An 18,760-nucleotide genomic window follows, 5' to 3' on the forward strand; every position below is an offset into this window, starting at 1 on the left:
ACTTTGTAGACCAGGCTGGCCTCGAACTCAGAAATCTGCCTGCCTCTGCCTCCCAAGTGCTGGGATTAAAGGCGTGCGCCACCACCGCCCAGCTAGTTTACACTCTTTATATTCAACTATGAAAGACAACTTTGAGAGACCTGGAGTTAGACAAATATCTGGAGGATGGACAGTTGGGAGAGGGGCTGGAACTAGGTAATAAAGATATTGAAATTCCAAGATAGCAGCTTCTTCCTCACTCCCTTGATCTGAGATAAAAGCCTGGCAGCTTAAAAGAAAGGCCTGGTGGGCTTCTTTTCCCACCAGTAGGGCACCTTGCTGAGGGATCTCCAACAAGTTCAAGGATGGATCAGTACATGTTTATACCAAATCGTTGGCTCTATTAGCCATTCTTTCTTTCTTTCTTTCTTTTTTTTTTTTTTTTTAAAGATTTATTTATTTAGTATACAGTGTAGTACATTGTACTGTCTTCAGACAGACCAGAAGAGGGCATTGGATCCCATTACAGATTGTTGTGAGCCACCATGTGGTTGCTGGGAATTGAACTCAGGACCTCTGGAAGAGGAGTCAGTGCTCTTAACCACTGAGCCATCTCTCCAGCCCTAGCCATTCTTTCTTTGTTCAGACTGATCAACCCTAAATTAGAGGAGAGTGAGTCCTCAAACACCCTGGAAACCCCCAAGCCCTCAACGAGAAGCTCATTCAGGCTCCTGAGGGCCCTCAGCTCTGCAGAGGATCCCCCCGATGCCCCGTTGTGTGTGTTTCCTCACCCCTGTGATAACCTTTCTTCACTGGTTGATTTGACTGCTCAGTCTGATATTCCCTTTGATGATAATTGTTATACTCATAAGGTCTCCTTAACTGGAAGAGAAAATGAACCCAATCAAGACCCCCTACATATAGCCATAGTTAATGCTCACATCAATTTTACCTACCTCAACCAGTTCTTCATTTGCTGTATGGCTGTTGATTTCAATTTGCCAGAAATGTCTGCTATCATTTTTCTGGATGGTATCAACCAGGCTACTCACTTTGCCGACACCTGAAAATATTTAAAATTTCAATTTTATGAAATAGGCACAAACTTTATGTAATTCAAACACAAAAGTAAACTAGTGCCTTCTTAGAATCACACTTGAACTTTTAAGATATCCCCTTATAACTGTGCACATCCTAGTCGTCAATGAATTGGAGTTACACTGCACACTGACAGCTGTTGAGGGGCTAAGTCCTGGTTCTCAGTTGCATTGCAGTGCTATTGAAACACATGGCAAGGAAATGCCCGTTCCTCAGTCGTAGGTCTCTATAGCCACATTCTCCTTTCGCTCTTCTACCTGTCCTGTTTCTTTACTATCTGAATTTAGAATGTCTAACGTTCTTACGTTCTTACGTTCTTCTACTAGCTACGTATAAGACTTAGGTGCTGTCAATATTCTCTCTCCCAAGTACAACATAGATTAGGGAAAGACTGCTACACAGTTGTGTTTCAATTTGTGCACTTTGCTCTAATAAGAAATAGCAGGCCAGGCAGAGGTGTCGCATGCCTTTAATCCCAGCACTCGGGAAGCAGAGGCAGGCAGATTTCTGAGTTCGAGGCCAGCTTGGTCTACAGAGTGAGTTCCAGGACAGCCAGGGCTACACAGAGAAACCCTGTCTTGAAAAACCAAAACAAACAAACAATCAAACAAAAACCAACCACCCCCCCCCCAAAAAAAAGAAAGAAAGAAAGAAAGAAAGAAAGAAAGAAAGAAAGAAAGGAAGAAAGAAAGAAAGAAAGAAAGAGCAGGATCCTCTAAGGGTTTTGTGGAAATGATTTTTTTTTCTATGAGGAATGTTGCCTGTGGCTTACCTTTACACAAAATTTAGTTACTTTATTTGCTTTAAATATCTTCTGCAATCGTCGCTTGGAATTCAGGGAGTGATTCCATTTATGCTTGTGGTGATTTGAACAGGAATGGCCTCCACAGACTCATGTGTTTGAATGCTTGTCCCATGGAGTGTGGTACTATCACCCGTGGCCTTGTTGAAGGAAGTGGGCCACTGTGGGGCCAGCTTTGAGGTGTCCTATGCTCAAGCTACACCCAGTGTGGCTCACAGTCCCTTTCGTGGGCTGAAGAGCAAGATGTGGAACACCAGCCAGCTCCTCTCCAGCATCATGTCTTCCTGTGCACTGCCACATTTCCCATCATGACAATAATGGATTAAACCCCTGAACAACAATCCAGCCCCAATTAAAGATTTTCTTTTATAAGTGTTGCTGTTGTCACGGTGTCCCTTCACGGCAGTAGAAAACCTAAGACAATCCTTATTATAGAAATTCATAATGTTCTCTGGTTTTGACCTTGTTACATAGAATAATCTTGATTGGCAGAATTTGTTTGTTTGTTTTTCCTCTGGGGCTTAGAACACCTAAGACTCTACGTTCTGGATTTCAGAGTTTCTGTTAAGATATCAACTATGATAGTACGCTTATATTACCTAGGTATGGTTGGACATGTCTCTAATGACAGCATTCTGGAGGTAGGAACAGGTGGAACTCTGTAAGTTCAAGACCAGACGGAGCTATACAATGACTTTCGGGTCAGCCAAAACTGTTCAGTGAGACCCTGTCTCAAAAACCAAATCAAAAAAACAAGACAAACAAAAATAACTATACTTTTTGTTTATAGTTTTCAATAGTCTGCTCATGTTCTATTCTCTTGGCCTTTGTTTTCTTTTTAATCTAAAGATATGTGCTCTATTTGTATGTATTCCTGCATGAATGAAAAGGGAATCAGATCCCAGTATAGATATTTGTGAGCCATCACCTGATTGCTGGGAACTGAACTCAGGACCCTCTGGAAGAATAGCCAATGCTCTTAACTGCTGAGCCATGTCTCCAGCCTGGCATTTTGAACTATAATGCCCTTTGAGGAAATATCCTCAGTTCCTGTCAATTTGTGACTGTAATTCCACATATCTAGATATCTGTCTTGTGACCAAGACTTGTACACTATTGTACACTAATTTCATGCAGTATGTTTTCTGTTTCTGACCTTACTCTCAGTTCACTTCTTAACACCAGATTTACAAGCTGGAGATCTCATAAATCTATCCAGGAGGTCTTCAGTGCAGTGCTTACAATTGTTCTGTATTTTCCCTTTCTTTCTATCTAATTGTGAATCCTGTGTTTCTCCCTCTGCTCCTGACTAGCATCCTTGAGCTGCTTGTCTCACCATGACACATCATTACTTTACTGGACTTGGGTCCCACGAAAGGGAAGTATTTTAAGAGCAGACGCATTTGGGTGTTTACTAAGTACCATGAAAATTGCAAAGATAATCAATAGTCAAAAAGACAGGGAGGAAATCAAGACAATAATTGTGTAACTTAAAACATATGTCCAGAAAAGGAAGGGAGGAAGCACCAGTGAGCACCACTGAGCACCAGGTAAAATCATTGAATTATTCCCAAAGAAAAGACACTCTTCAACATCAAGAAACTGGTAGTTTAACGCAAAGAACTTTTGGAAAACTGGATAAACTGATTGTCTGGTCCATGAGACCAACTGTCGTCAAGACTGGGTTTAGCCCAATATGACCAATATCTGATGGTCTTTGTTACTGTTCTCTCTTGCTTGTAGCATTCACTGACCTGAGAGGTTCCAGACTGAGGCTCCTTCTGTGCTCTGTGGCCCAAGTCCCTGTTCTAAGTTGAAAATCAGCTCAGGTTTGGCCATGCAGTGCCCTGTGAATGAGACAATTATACAGATCGTGTCGAGACTACGAATAATCACCTCATCAAGTCTACCACTGAAAGGGCTGGGGTGTTTGTTTGGTTGGTTGGTTAGTTGTTGGTTTTATGTTTTGTTTTGTTTGAAATCTGAGAGTCACTTTAATAAATAAATCTAACAAACTCAGATATATACCAAGCATTGATGAAATCATTCTTTGGGCAGTAAAACTCCATCCATATTTGAGCAAACACATTGTCCTATGACTCCCCAGGGAAGTTTCAATAGATGAAATACAGTCAGACAAAAGATAAAAAATTCTCCACATTCTTATCATACTTGCAAACTATAGGTGGCCTCAAGCAGTAAAACAATAATCAGTACAGTGAGGAAAAGATACAGAGATGGAGAGATGGAAAAGGGAAGGTGAGTGTTCACTGGGAACAGTAGCAGGGGAGGATATCCTATCACATCTGCTCCACAGCACTATTGGAACCATATGGACGGTTCGCACTGAAGACTTCACAACAGCATCAGAGAGGTTTGTAAATGCTCCCAGTGCAAACAACTGATTCCAGAGCTGATACACTACCAATAAACATCAATCTGATCAATATACACTACATGTATTACAAAGCTACACTGTTCTGCAGAAATTGCCATGTCGTAAATGCAAGTGCACAATATCAAATCAGTATTAAAAGTAAGCAACAACTCTACAATTGGTACCGCTGAGATTTACCAATGAGTCTGACTCACCCAAGGACACCAGGCTGCTGTAGGTCTCCAGCATCACGTCCCTGTACAGGGTCCTCTGAGCAGCGTCCAGGTCCTGCCACTCCTCCCAGGTGAAGTCCACGGCTACGTCCTCAAATGACACCAACACCTAGAATGACACATTTATCTCCACTCCAAGCTGTCCTCAGCCTTAGGAACGAAAATGGGAATTCGCTGTTTTGTCTTATCAGTGCCTTATAAAAAATATAGTGTGCTTTCGATTCCGTATCATGAGAGAAAGAAAAATCAACACTCGAATCTTACCTATGTGTTAATCTTATGATTCCAAAACATATGATTAGAAAGTTCTTCAAGGAATTACAACAGAAACAAAAATTCATAGAAGAATCCATGTATGTGCATGGTCTGTAGGATTATGAGCAAAAGAGATAATACTTATAGCCATGTAAAATGATATTAAATCTGTAAAGAACAGACAAAACAAAGAAAAGGCAGATATCGGGGGCTGCCACATCCCTGTGTGACACAGACCATACAGAGAGGGGCACGGCCATGAGCCTGACTCTGAGAGATTGGCGCAGAAGAGGCACTAAACTGTGAAATGCACGTGGAATCTTATAAATCGATGTAGAGGTTGTGGAAACTGTCATGCTGAAAGTTTTCTCAAAATGTGATAACCAAAACTCAATTCTACATCAAATGTGTTGCAGGCCTCCAGGGCGTCTCACCCATGTTGCACAGGTGACTCTGGTGTAGCTGTTGTGAGAGCACCTGCATCCCTTCTCATCATGGTTCCATCACAGTGCCCAACTCCAGGCAACAGGAGGACCTGGAAGGCCTTGGCTCACACGACTGTCTTAAACTACAGGATTTTTACTTTAAATATATGTTCCTGTCTCTGAGAGACAAGATGATGAAAAGAAAACATTATCCATAATCTTCGCTTAAGCATCAAACTAATGTATATTGAAATTGTATTGTTAGGAACACAGACCCTTTCATATCTGAGTATGTAAACTTGCTTTCATCTTTAAAGAGAAAATTATATGTATAACAAAGAATTGTTTCAAAATAGCTTCTTTTTAAAAATTTTTTTGTGCCGGGCGTGGTGGCGCACGCCTTTAGTCCCAGCACTCGGGAGGCAGAGGCAGGCGGATTTCTGAGTTCGAGGCCAGCCTGGTCTACAAAGNGGCAGAGGCAGGCGGATTTCTGAGTTCGAGGCCAGCCTGGTCTACAAAGTGAGCTCCAGGACAGCCAGGGCTATACAGAGAAACCCTGTCTCGTAAAAACCAAAAAAAAAAAAAAAATTTTGTTTATTTATTTTAATATACATGAGTGCAGTGTAGCTATCTTCAGACACACCAGAAGAGGGTATCGGATCCTGTTACAGATGTTGTGAGCCACCATGTGGGCAGCAGGAATTGAACCCAGGACCTTTAGAAGAGCAATCAACTGCTGAGCCATCTCTCCAGTCTTTAAAATAACTTCCTTATGATTTCTCATCAGTACAAATGCTTGAGCCAGCTGTATACCTATAGATCTGGAGTCATATAGAAATATCTTAGGTGAATGGTGGTCATGCCTGGGAAATGATTTAAATGCCTTAAGTAGTAGAAAATTGACATTTCCTTTATCCACAGACACTAACAATAAATATTTTCACATAGCCCAGGTCCTTCTGAAAAGTATACATGGATTTACAGATTTCTATATTCTATATAATTTAGAGAACAACCATATAAAAAAGGATTCTGGAATGCCCTGGCTCACACAGGTAAGAGCTGCACCGTGGATCAGTGTAGTAAGTAATTATGAAACAATTCCAAACCACAAAAGTCACCCTGAGGAGCGAAGTAAGGTTACCTACACTCCGCTATTCCACTCAGGTGAAGCCACATGAGTCAAGAGCACAGGTAAAACTTGGATGCTTCCTCCCAGAGGATCGGGGCAGAAGTTAAAATGTACTAAATGTTTCCCTGGAAGGAACTCCCAGCATGGTTCGCTAACTACTTGTCTAACAGTTAGGGTTACTATTGCTGTAACAAAACACCAGGACTAAAAGGTAAGTTGTTAGGAAAGGGTTTATTTGGCTTCAGATTTCCACATTGCTGTTCATCACCAAATGAAGTCAGGACAGGAACTCAAACAGGGCAGGATCCTGGAGGCAGGAGCTGATGCAGAGACCGAGGGAGGATGCTGCTCACTGACTTGTTCTCTGTGGCTTACTCAGCCTGCTTTCTTATAGAACCCAGGTTATCAGCTCCCAGATGGCACCACTTACAATGGGCAGGCGGGGCCCTCCTCCATTGATCACTTATTAAGAAAATGCCTTACAGCTGGATCTCATGGAGTCATTTCCTCAACTGAGGCTCCTTCCTCTCTGACGACTCAAGTTGACATAAAACCAGGAAACACGGTTGATGCCAATAATCAAACTTGTCTATGGCTTGCCCAATGGAGTGAACAGGGCAGAGTGAATGGAGAGCGGTAGCAGCCTGGGTGGACCTCAGCTCTTCCTCGGCCTGTGCCCACTCCTTACCTTAGTGACCGCTAGTTTGCTTAGAGTGCAGAGTGCATCAGCTTCCACAAAGCCTGCCTGAGGGGATACAGATTAAATTCCCAAGCTCTGGAGGAAAGGGACCTGGACGCACGCCAGTCTCCACGGAGCTCAGAGAAAGAAATTGGGAGGATCTTGTAACCATTTTCATGGTCTCAAATCCCTAGCAGTGTTACAGAAAAGGAGAAGCAAAACAGACCACTGAGATTTCTTTGGTGGCTCAGCTGTGTGGCTCTGATCCATTTGGAGTTGACTTGCATGTAAAGTGACAGAGTCTAATTCAGTTCTTCTATATATGTAGATATCCAGCTTTTCCCAGCATCGTTTGTTGAAGATGCCATGTTTTATCCAATGTATCTTGGGTGGGGGGGTCTTTCCATTTTCTATTTTCTTCAATGTCTTTGAAAATATTTTTTAAAGATTTCATTGTAGAAGACTTCTATTTCATTGGTTAGGAATATATATATATATATATATATATATATACACACATACACATATGTGTATATATATATATATGAGCAAATATGAGGGGGCTATTGTAAGTGAGAGTGTTGCTATTATCTCTTTCTCAGACTCTCTCTGTGGTTGATACAGAGCAGCTTCTGGTTTTAAGTTGGTTTTGAGCCCTGTCACTTTGCTGAAAGTGTAGAATTCTGTAGAAACTGTAGTATACTGGCATCTCTTACATAGTACATCATATCATATCATCTGCAAATAAGGGTAATCTGACTGTTTTTCTCATTTGTTTCCCTTTAATTTCATTCTCTTACTCTCTCGCAATCCATTCAGAATGACGTTGGTGGTAAGTTTGTCATAGTTTATGTTGAGGTATGTCCCTCCTAGCCCCATCATGAAGGCATGTCGGATATTGCCAAAGGCCTTTCTGCATCTACCGCGATGATCATTTGGTTTCATACTTGTATATACTTTTGTAAGTCCATCTTCAAGCAGAGAGAGAGAGAGAGACAGAGAGACAGAGAGACAGAGAGACAGAGAGACAGAGAGAATGAACTTGAAGGAGGCAGGTAATGGTGGCATGCTTTACCTATCAAGGCTACACTACCTCCACCTCCACTGGAGACCAAGTGGTCAAATGCCTAAGGCGATGAGGGTATTTGTCATTCAAACCATCACAGCAGCTATCCTCCGGACCTGGGTATTTTTGAGTCTTGTGGCTTTTTTTTTTTCCTTTGGTTTTTTGAGACAGGGTTTAGTCCTGTATAGTCCTGGCTGTCCTGGAACTCACTCTGTAGACCAGGCTGACCTCGAACTCAGAAATCTGCCTGCCTCTGCCTCCCGAGTGCTGGGATTAAAGGCGTGCCACCCAGCATCTTGTGGCTTTTTAAATAGTCTTTCAATCTCCTTACTTTTAGGGATTTGTTTAGGTTCCATATCTTCGTAACTTCGGTGGTTCGGATGAATCTAGGATTTTATCCATCTTTTAATGTTTAGGTTTTTAAAGTATTCCCTTACAGTGTTCTGAATTTTTTTTTAGCGTCTGTTTTAATGTTTCCCCATTCATTTCAAATTCTTCTCATTTGGGTCCTGTTTCATTTGGTTAATTGGCCCAAGGACCTGTCAATCTTCCTAACCTTCTCAAAGAAACAGCAATTAGATTTGTCAATTCTCTGTATTGTTTTCATTAGCTATACTTCATTAAATTATCTGATTTTATAATTTTTTGCTCATCTGTTAGATTTGGTTTGTTATTCTTTTTCAAAATTCTTTTCTTTTTGTAAGATTGATTGATTTATTATATATAAATACTCTGTAGCTGTCTTCAGACCCACCAGAAGAGGGCATCCAACCTCATTACAGATGGTTGTGAGCCTTCATGTGGTTGCTGGGATTTGAACTCAGGACCTCCAGAAGAGCAGCCAGTGATCTTAAACACTGAGTCATTTCTCCAGCCCTCAAATTCTTTCTTCCTTCCTTTCTTTCTTTCTTTCTTTCTTTCTTTCTTTCTTTCTTTCTTTCTTTTTTTAAGATTTATTTATTATTATACATAAGTACACTGTAGGCGTCTTTGGATGTACCAGAAGAGAGCGTCAGATCTCATTATAGATGGTTGTGAGCCACCATGTGGTCACTGGGATTTGAACTCAGGACCTTCTGGAGAACAGTAAGTGCTCTTACTTGCTGAGCCATCTTGCCAGCCCGAGCCCCCAAATTCTTAATTGTTATCATTAAGTAATTTATTTGTGTTTGATCTTTCTGATGTATTTTGTTTGTTTGTTTGTTTGTTTTACTAGAAATGTATTACATCAGGGTATAGAGACAAGTTAGAGTCTAGGAAAGAAGTTGTATTTTCTGTGAAGGATTAGAACAGAAGTGCCACCGGCATGGCCCACTGAAGTGCCACCGCCATGGCCCACTGGAGCACAGAGGATGGTGAATGAGTTTCAGGTACCAAGCACCAAACTTTTTATACTGCTGAACTCCGGTTCTGCTCTGATCCGCCTGTGACTGTGCCCTGGCTCTTCTCCCTTGGGGTAAGAAAGGATTTACTTTTTTTTTTTTTTCTTTCACAGACACCAATAATGGAGCGGTTTGCGTGTTTAGAGAAGCTTTGGCTGTTTTAAACGAACTGGAGTTTTAATGTATGTGAATTTATAAAGACTCCGGAACTTTAAAAATTCAGAATGTTGGGGCCGGAGAGATGTCTCAGTGGTTAAGAGCACTGACTGCTCTTCCAGAGGACCAGAGTTCAATTCCCAGCAACCACATGATGGCTCACAACCATCTGTAATGGGATCTGATGTCCTCTTCTGGTGTTTCTTAAGAGAGCTACAGTGTATTCATATATATAAAATAAACAAATCTTTAAAAAATTTAGAATGTTTTATATTATCATATTAATAGAACATCTTAGTGACAAGAAAGGAAAGAGTTAGTCAGGCAGTGGTGGCGCACGCCTTTAATCCTAGCACTTGGGAGGCAGAGACAGGCAGATTTCTGAGTTCGAGGCCAGCCTGGTCTACAGAGTGAGTTCCAGGATAGCGACAGCTACACAGAGAAACCCTGTCTTGAAAAAACAAAAACAAAAACAAAAACAAAAACAAAAACAAAAAACAAAAAACAAAAAACAAAACAAAAAAGGAAAAGGTTTAGTTTAACAGTGATACGTTTGTGTCAAGTTGAGGGGTAAATTGTCATGCTTAGCTATACATCTACACGACACAGTTAGAAGTCACTTTTAAAGAGGGTATCTCAACTAAAATTCTGCAATAAGATTGGTCTGTGAATGAGACTGTGGTTCAATTTCTGGACTGATAATAGATGCGGGACAATCCATTACTGTATGTGGTGACACTCCTGGAGATGGTGGTCTTGGGTGGTATAAGAAGGCAGGCTGAGTAAGCCAGCAAACAGAATTCTTCCATAGCATCTATTTAAGTCCGGCCTCCAGGTTCCTTCTTTAAGTCCCTGCCCTGGCTTCCCTTCATGCTGGATTGCCATCAGGACATGTAAGCTGAAGTACACCCTTTCTTCTCCAAGTTGCTTTTGGTCATGGTGTTTCATCACAGCAGTAGAAACCCTAAGACAGGCACTCATCGGGCTAGCCTGGCCCACAGGCTGTAAGTCCAAGGCTAGGTTTACGGACTGAGGATGGCACAGGTAGGAGAATTCCAGGTATTCATCAGGCTGGGGACTCCGCATATATGTGCTCCAGGCTAGACCTGAAACTGAATCTATGTTCCCAAGTCGTCACCACTCACGTGGTATCTTCTCTAAGAAGTTAGAGATTTGTTTTTCATGGGCAACAGCAGTACATAAACCAACTTATATGTTTTCTACCTAAGTTTTAAAATATTCTTATTCTTTGACAATTTCATAGCTATATACAATGTTTCTTACCTATCCACCCAGCTCACCCTTCCACTCCCATTGAGCAATACTCACAACCCACTGAACCCCACATGTACACGAGGGGTGGGGATCCACTGAAGCTTGGGGTAACCACCAGACCCATCCCAGAAGGAAAGTGGCTTTCTGAATTTGTTTATTCATTAAACCTTGATATAAATTATGTTTTGTAATATAACTAAAAGAGAAAGTCACAGAAGTATCAGTCCTGTGCTCCATGCTAGGGATTTGTCACAGACTCACCATTTCCAGATTCCAGGACAGCCAGTGTCCTCACTATGGTTCTCAAGGCAGCAGCATGTCACGGGGAACAGAGACGGCATTAGTGCCTCTTGATCAAGATGATCCTGCTGACAGATCACATAATGGTTTGTTCAGATCAACAGCTATGGTGAAGAGAGTGAATACCCAGCCTCTACTGTCTCTAATGCTCATTGAATATTGCTCCCCCCACTGCTGGACTGGATAGGGTTTAGTTCTCAACCCCTCAATCCCAAGCAACAGTAGATGGCACAAACCCATGAGTGAATGAAGCCAAAAAGACAGGTTCTTGCCTTCAGGCATTCTAAGGCAGGGCTTGGGATGAGAGCCTGCAGCTATCATTGAGGCCCAGTTAAAGGCTGGCTCAGATTGCTATCCTTTCTCAAGTCTCCCAGGGCTAAAATCATAGACTTGTGAACACCACTGTACCCCCTTAACCAGGCTCAACTTGAAATAGAACAAATGTCTGCTGTCATTCTGAGATACTAAGGTATGCAAACATCCAATATTTTCATAACCTTTAGAAAAATCCTCTATTCCTTTCAATGGAAATTCTTCCCTGCTATAGTCAAGTGAAGGTTGTGATCTTAAAATCGGGCTATTTGTTTGGTTGTGCAGTTACCCATTACCTCCTCTAGCTTCCTCGCTTAGAAAGGAGTTTGAGAGCCCAGAGAGTATGCCCTTCCACAATTAGGAAACACTAGTGAGTCTTGCAGGCAAGCAATTCAGACTCCAAGTTGGCAATATGCTATGAAACACAGGCTCGTTTCATCTTGGAACTTAACTCATCCTAGTGCTCGATTCCTGTTGTTAATTCCTCTTTCACCTAACTCCACACCCAGCAATGGTGGTGTTGCTATCAATGTGACAGCTACAAGAGATCAGCCAGAAAGAACTGTGGGGTGAAGGCAAGGACTAGTTGTCCAGGGCTAGCGCAAGCTCTTTCTTCATGTTATGCACGTTGCTTGTCTCTCAGTACATGTTTTCAGGAATGTTTATATAACATATATTATTAAAATCTGCGTCTTGCTTTTACCAAAACTTCCATGGCTTTCCTAGAAATATTTTAAAATCATACACACATAAATTATATTCACTCAGTATTGTCTTTGCCCTCTTCTTTAAGGACTAGATTTTTCCAATACAGTTATAGACTTTTAGATTGTAATATTCACAAGTTAGGCATAATTTAGAGCCAATTTGAACCTGTTCATATAAGATCAAGCATTATTACCTGTAGGATTTTAAAAATTTTTTATTATACATATAATTTTTCCCTTAAACACAATATTATTCACTCACAATACCCAAAGCATAATTCATAATTTTGTTATTGTTCTCTACCAAAAGCCCAGCATTACACATTATTTAAGACCAGCCTTCTGAGCTGTACAGGTAAAATAGGCCCAGCCTTAAATGCACTGCTGAGATTGAGAAGGAAGCGGCAGCCACTGCTCCTGGACTCTTCTGTTCACGGACTTCACTGTTATTCAGTGATGTGAAAAATTTCTCTGCATTGGATTATTTTTTTGGTGATTTTTCTTTGAGACAGGGTTTTACTTTGTAGTCCCACCTGGCTTGGAACTCAAAGCTCCTCCCGCCTTTGCCTCCCAGATGCAGGGATCACAGGCATGTGCCACCATGCTTCATCTCGACTGGCTTCTTTCAAGTAAGCTCAGTTATACAACTGACATTAATATGGATTCTCATCAAGAATGTTAACCTAAACCCACGAAACCCAGTCAGTGATATTAGTGACAGAACCATTGTGTCTCTCTGTGTGTTCATGTGAGTGTGTGCATATGTGCACTCAGGAATCTGTACATATATGAAGGTGCACACACATGGGGGCCAGGGTCAACTCTAGATGTTTGACAATATTGCTTTCAATTGTGTAATTTGAAGCAAGGCCTCCTCCTGGACTTGGAGCTCATTGATTTGCTGAGGTTGGCCATCCAATAAGCTCCGGGAGCCTCCCAGGTCCAATAAGCTCCGGGAGCCTCCCAGGACTGACATTTCCATTCGAGGGAGCATTGATGTGCTGCTGTTCCTACTGCACGGGTGTTGGAGATCTGAAATCAGATTTTCCTGTTTCTCTTGCAGGCATTTTACTGACTGAGCTATCTTCCCAGCCCCCAATACAATCACTTATACAGCTTAGGTTCTCTCTCTTCCAGCTCCTCTACCACCAAAGATTGTTCATATCTTGCCCAGGATGATCATGGATTCTTGGACTCAAGATAAATATAAGCCACATGTTGATATTAAACTTTAATTTCACTACTAATAAAACATTTATATGTGATGTCCATAGGAATATATAAAGATAATGTATTTATTGTTGATTAGATTAAAAGTTTGGCATGCCATAGAATTAGATATGAAAATAATTAGATCATGAAAATAATATATTGATACATGCTACAATATGGATGTCACATAAGACACCTCTGCCCACTGAGAAATGTCAACCATTAAGTCCACCAATAATCCACTTCTCTTCATAAAATGTTCACAAGAGGAACTGCAGCTAGAGAGCCAGTAGATTAGTATTTATGGTGAAGAAGAAGGAAATATGAAGGTAATGTAGTGACTACCAATGGTTATAACACACTGACTGCTGTGTTTGGATGGAGAACATGTTCTGATAGGGACTTTCATGTAAGTGAAAACCATTTAACTGTGAGCTCTACAGGTGGATTATCGCTGAGCAAGGAGGTTACTATAAATTGCATTAGGAATTTTAATCCAACTTATTTAGCATATTCATAGTTATTTTTTTGTTTGTTTTTGTTTTTTGTTTTTGTTTTTTCGAGACAGGGTTTCTCTGTGTAGCCCTGGCTGTCCTGGAACCAGAAATTCACTACTAATAATGGCCCAGCTTGTACAGGAACATGGATTCTATACCAGCAGTGCAAAACAAGAAAAATAAGAATGAAGAGGTAGGGTGGGGGGATAGAAAAAAAATATGCTTTGGATTCTGAAACATATAGGATTGAACAAGAGTGACCGTAACAACACTAAGGCCGTGCAAACATTATAAAGAACAATTCAAGTACAGTGAGGTACACCACATGTCTTTAGAAAGATGACAGGAAAACCAAGAGCCATTAGAAATCAGCTGATGAGAAAGAGCAGAGAGTACCATCAAAGAGGATTTTAGGATGGAGAGGGTACAGAAGTGGTCATGCAATAATGGGTCAGAGATGTGACTGTGGGGTGGCAACCCCATCCCTCACTTGATGTCCTGTCTTCCTGCTGTCATAGCATTTCTTGTTGGTTTTCTCTTAAGTGAAACAGATACAAGCTGCTGCTCAGAGCTCTCATGCTGGCCAGGTTCTTCAGACTAAACTGCTCTGTTTTAACACCGTATAATGATGTGGCTGGAGACTGTCCAATTACTGTATAGTGCTTAGAAGTTGTTTTTACCTGGTTTGGGTTGTCTTCTGTTTCTTTTCTTTTTTAAACAACTAATTTAAGGGCTGTCTGTGGATCTTCTTTGGACATCCAATAGAATTCTGGGGTGAACCCATCTGGGCGGGGCTTCTTTGTAGAAGGCTTCATCATTGCTTCCAGATCCGTATTTGTTAGGAGGCAGTGTAACCTGTGGCCTATTTTAGAGATGCCTCCATGGGCTGTGAAGTAAATATCAGATCTATTTGATGTACACTGTCATTTAATTCTATTGTTCCTGTTTAATTTTTTTGTAGATGTCCTGTCTCCTGGAGGAAGTGGTGTTTTGAGTGGAGCTGACCTTTGTCTTTAAGGACAGTGGTATGCATTTTATGAAACTGTGTGTATGCCAGAATTCAGTGCATTTATGGTCAAAATTGTGATGTATTCTTAGTTAATTGTTCCAGTGATAAAAATGAAGAGTACCTTATATCTTCTGCTTTGTTTTAGTTTGAAGATATTTGCCAGACATCAGAACAGCAACCTCTGCTTGCTTCTTGATCACATCTGTTGGAGGCGAGTTTGTTGTAGACAACAGATGGAGTTTCTTAGTCCACTCAACTACCCTGTGTGTTTTGATTAGGGAGTTGAGGCCATTCATAATTCCTGTTATTATTCTTAGGTGTATTGGTCACTGGTATTGTGCTGAGCTTTTATTGTGTTTGTTTGTTTCTGTTGTATCCTTAGTAGATTTTGTGGTTCAGTAACTGTAGCTTCATTGGTGTTTTCTATCTTCTCTGGCTATGCTTATTTCTCTCCTAAGTGCACCGTCTTGCTTCCAGTCTTCTCTGTAGGGCCATGTTCTGTGGCCATGAATTGTCACGCTGCTTACATCATGGTGGTTTTCTTTCCCTTCAACTAGGGTGCATGGTCTTTCTGGGGATGTAGTCTAGGTTGGCACTCATGGTCTTTGAGAACTTGAAGTGCACTGTTAAAGAATTTTCTTTCTGGCTTTTAAAGTTTCCATTTTGAAACTCTACACATACAGACAGTGCAGGGCAGTTGCCCATATAGATGGTGCTATGATTAAGAGCAAAGGGTGCTCTACGGAGGATTCTCCTTCAGTTCCAGGCCTCCACAGATGGGTTTGCCTCACATCCACTGTTAAGTCCAGTCCCCGGGAATCAGGGGCCCTCTTCTGGCTTTCATGCAGATAAAACACTCATATACATAAAATAAAAACAAAAAAGATCTTTATATCACTTCCTCAAATGAAATGAAGTCTCCCCTGATTTTTTAACACTTATTGGGCTTCTCAGCTATAAGTAATCTGAAGTTAGGAACTGACTTAAAGACACCACTCCTGTGTGTGCTCTGTGGTGTTAAGACAGTTCTAACTTCATGTAAAATGATTCCCTGAATTCTTTACATTGACAGTCTTCTCCTCTATTGTCTTAGAAGCAGAGTGAGATTCCCCTTAAAGTTAAAACTCTTTTGTGTGTTCTTTATAACTGCGTGCTTTCTAACACACAAGCTCATTGACAGAGACAGAGCTTTGACTTGCAGTAGAAGGCTTTCCTGCACTCTTTTCATTCGTATCATTTCTCAACTGCACGTATTCTCTGATGCAGGTCATTTCAACGTGGGGGTCAAAACTTCCCTGCAGGCTCTACTTGCACAGGGCTTCCCCCCTGTATGTGTCCTTTGAGAAACAGTAAGTTGTTTTTTGTTTGTTTGCTTGTTTGTTTTTTTAATGTATGAGTGCTCTGTCTGTTTATCTATATGCCAGAAGAGGGCATCAGATCCCATTACAGATGGTTGTGAACCACCATGCGGTTGCTGGGAATTGAACTCAGGATTTCTGGAAAAGCAGACAGTGCTCTTAACCACTGAGCTGTCTCTCCAGCCCGATAAGCAGTAAGTTTTCACTTGTATCTGAATGCCTTCCTGCATTCTGTCTTCATACAGATTCTAATCAGAAATGACGACTCTGGTGCACACTGAGTTATGCCCTGAATTCCTCACATGACTATAAGGCTTAGAACCTGTAAGGGATCCCTCATGCCATGGAAGTTGTGGCTTGCAATAGAAAGCTTTCCTATAGTCTTTATATCCAAAGGTCATGTGTGTGCGCTCTGATGTACAATGAATTCTTACTGGGCAGAAAGCTTTCTATATTCCTTAGTCATAGAGTTTCTCCCCTTATGTATTCTCTAATTTAGTTTTGACCTGAGAGAGAAATATTTCCTTCATCCTTACACCTTTACATTAGGGTTCTTCCCTTATGAATTATCTGATGCACAATGAGGTCTGGCTTTGGTAGAAGGCTTTCCTACAGTCGTTACCTTCACAGAGCTCCTCGCCTACGCAGAGTCTGTGGTGTACACATACAGGACTTGTGAAGGAAGGCTTCCCTATATTTCCATATTCATAAGGTTTCTCATCTGTATGAATCCGTTGATGTCAAGCAAAGTCAGACTTTCTCAAGAAAGCTTTGCATTCATATTGTTTATGTCCTGCGTGGCATTTCTGATGTACAGAGCTGTGACTTGCAAGAGAAAAGGTTCCTGCATTCTTCATGTTATTAGGAATTCCAAGCTGTGTGAATTCTCTGATGTACAGTAAGGCACGACATGAAGTTAACAGGTTTCTTGCTTTCTTTATATCCACAGGTTTCTTTCTGCGTGTGTTCTTAGATGAAAGGTGAGGGCTGACTTCAAATTGAATACTTTGTTACGATGTGTACATTCATATACTTCCTGTAATAAGATTTCTGATGGTGAATGGGGGCTGGCTTACTTACAATAGGAAGCACCCGGCTGCCTCTGCGTCTCACGTTCTGGGATTAAACGTGTGTGCAACCACTGCCTGGCTGGACCTTTAGTTCTAACTGGAGACATCAAAATTATTTATATTACTTATCCTCACTGGGCCATTTCCAAACACATATATCCTAATGCTTTCTGAAGCATAATTACTTATTTAAAGATTTCTCAGGATAACTATATTTACACTCTCTTATGTGTTACTTACCCTTTTCTGAGTTATATCTTAAAATGGAACATTATCCCACACATTAAACTTAGTGATTTGATCCTTACATTTTCCATGTTTTGGGCATTAGGTGCTTCCTAATAAAAGGACTTCCAGTCCTGACTGGCTCTACTGGAAGATCTGGAGTATCCGCTTCATTGCTGTGTCAGGAAGATCACTCGGATTTAGATGGACATCCCTCATAAGATATATTGAATAGAACACCACAAATCTGGGGTCCCCTTATAGAGACTAAGATGGTTAGGGTACTAGAGGATTTCCTCAGTCATAAAAAAGCCAAGTTGGGGGATACTGCTCTGGAAATCAACAGGCACAGTTCCAGATATTGCTTTCTTCCCAAGGTACCTTTTTCTTTGTCTTCATACTTCAAATCTACATTTTAGGCCCACTGTACTTTAAAAGGAAAAAAGTCTGATTCTTCTCTGACCTGCATCTCAGCAGACACCCTGTGGAGAGGCCCCACATCCCTGAGGGTTTCCTTCTGTGTATTCAGCTCTGAAAGGCAGTTTGAGAGTTCAGATAAGTGTTTCACCTGTACCAACCATGTCTTCATTTGACATACTGCTTTGTTGATTCCAATATGCCACAAATCTTTCTCTTGATTTTCATGGCTAGCCTCAATCCTGGCATTCACTTTATGAACAGGGAAAATATTAAAAACATCACCACCCTTGAGTCAAGTACAATGCGCCAAATTGTGAAAAGAGTTATGTCAAATTTAAACTCAAATGAATATACAATTCCCTAACAGTGGGTTTGGTTTACTCTTCCCCAGATCTACTTTTTTCCACTCCTTGTAAGAATTCTCTGAGTTCTACGCCACCATAATCCTTGTGTCTTTGATTCACTTTACATTCACTGAATGTAAGGCAACGCTCTGAATGTGTGGGTGATTTCTGTTGGTATTATCAACACAGTTACACAGAATCATTAGGGATCAAGAGCAAGTGTTGAAAGAACATATTAGCAAATGCCTAATTTTAAAAAGAAGGAAGCGTGAGAATTTAGGTACACCGACTAACCAAGAAAACCAACTATGCCAGTGGTTCTCAATCTTCCTAATGATATGACCTTTAACACAGTTCCTCATGTTGTGGTGACCCCCAACCACAACATTATTTTCATTGCTACTTTGTAACTTGTAGTTTTGGTACTGTTATGGATCATAATGTAAA

The 18,760-nt window shown here is 41.0% G+C and overlaps 1 protein-coding gene across 2 annotated transcripts in view; it reads right to left on the bottom strand.

Annotated features, from left to right (window-relative positions):
* LOC110301943 (zinc finger protein 420-like) overlaps positions 1-18,760 on the bottom strand; it is a 29,518-nt gene that overhangs the window by 3,818 nt on the left and 6,940 nt on the right. The window contains exons 4-7 of one of the 2 annotated variants that reach the window (XM_029481407.1): positions 11,121-11,227; positions 4,472-4,598; positions 3,634-3,726; positions 936-1,042 (exon numbers count right to left, since the gene is read on the bottom strand). In XM_029481407.1, the coding sequence (XP_029337267.1) occupies positions 936-1,042; positions 3,634-3,726; positions 4,472-4,598; positions 11,121-11,123 (330 nt within the window). In that variant the 5' untranslated portion in view covers positions 11,124-11,227. The remainder of the gene's footprint in view (positions 1-935; positions 1,043-3,633; positions 3,727-4,471; positions 4,599-11,120; positions 11,228-18,760) is intronic. The other variant, XM_021172667.1, reaches the window with a different exon arrangement.

The sequence above is a fragment of the Mus caroli genome, chromosome 9 (assembly GCF_900094665.2).
Source record: "Mus caroli chromosome 9, CAROLI_EIJ_v1.1, whole genome shotgun sequence".
Taxonomy (NCBI): Eukaryota; Metazoa; Chordata; class Mammalia; order Rodentia; family Muridae; genus Mus; species Mus caroli.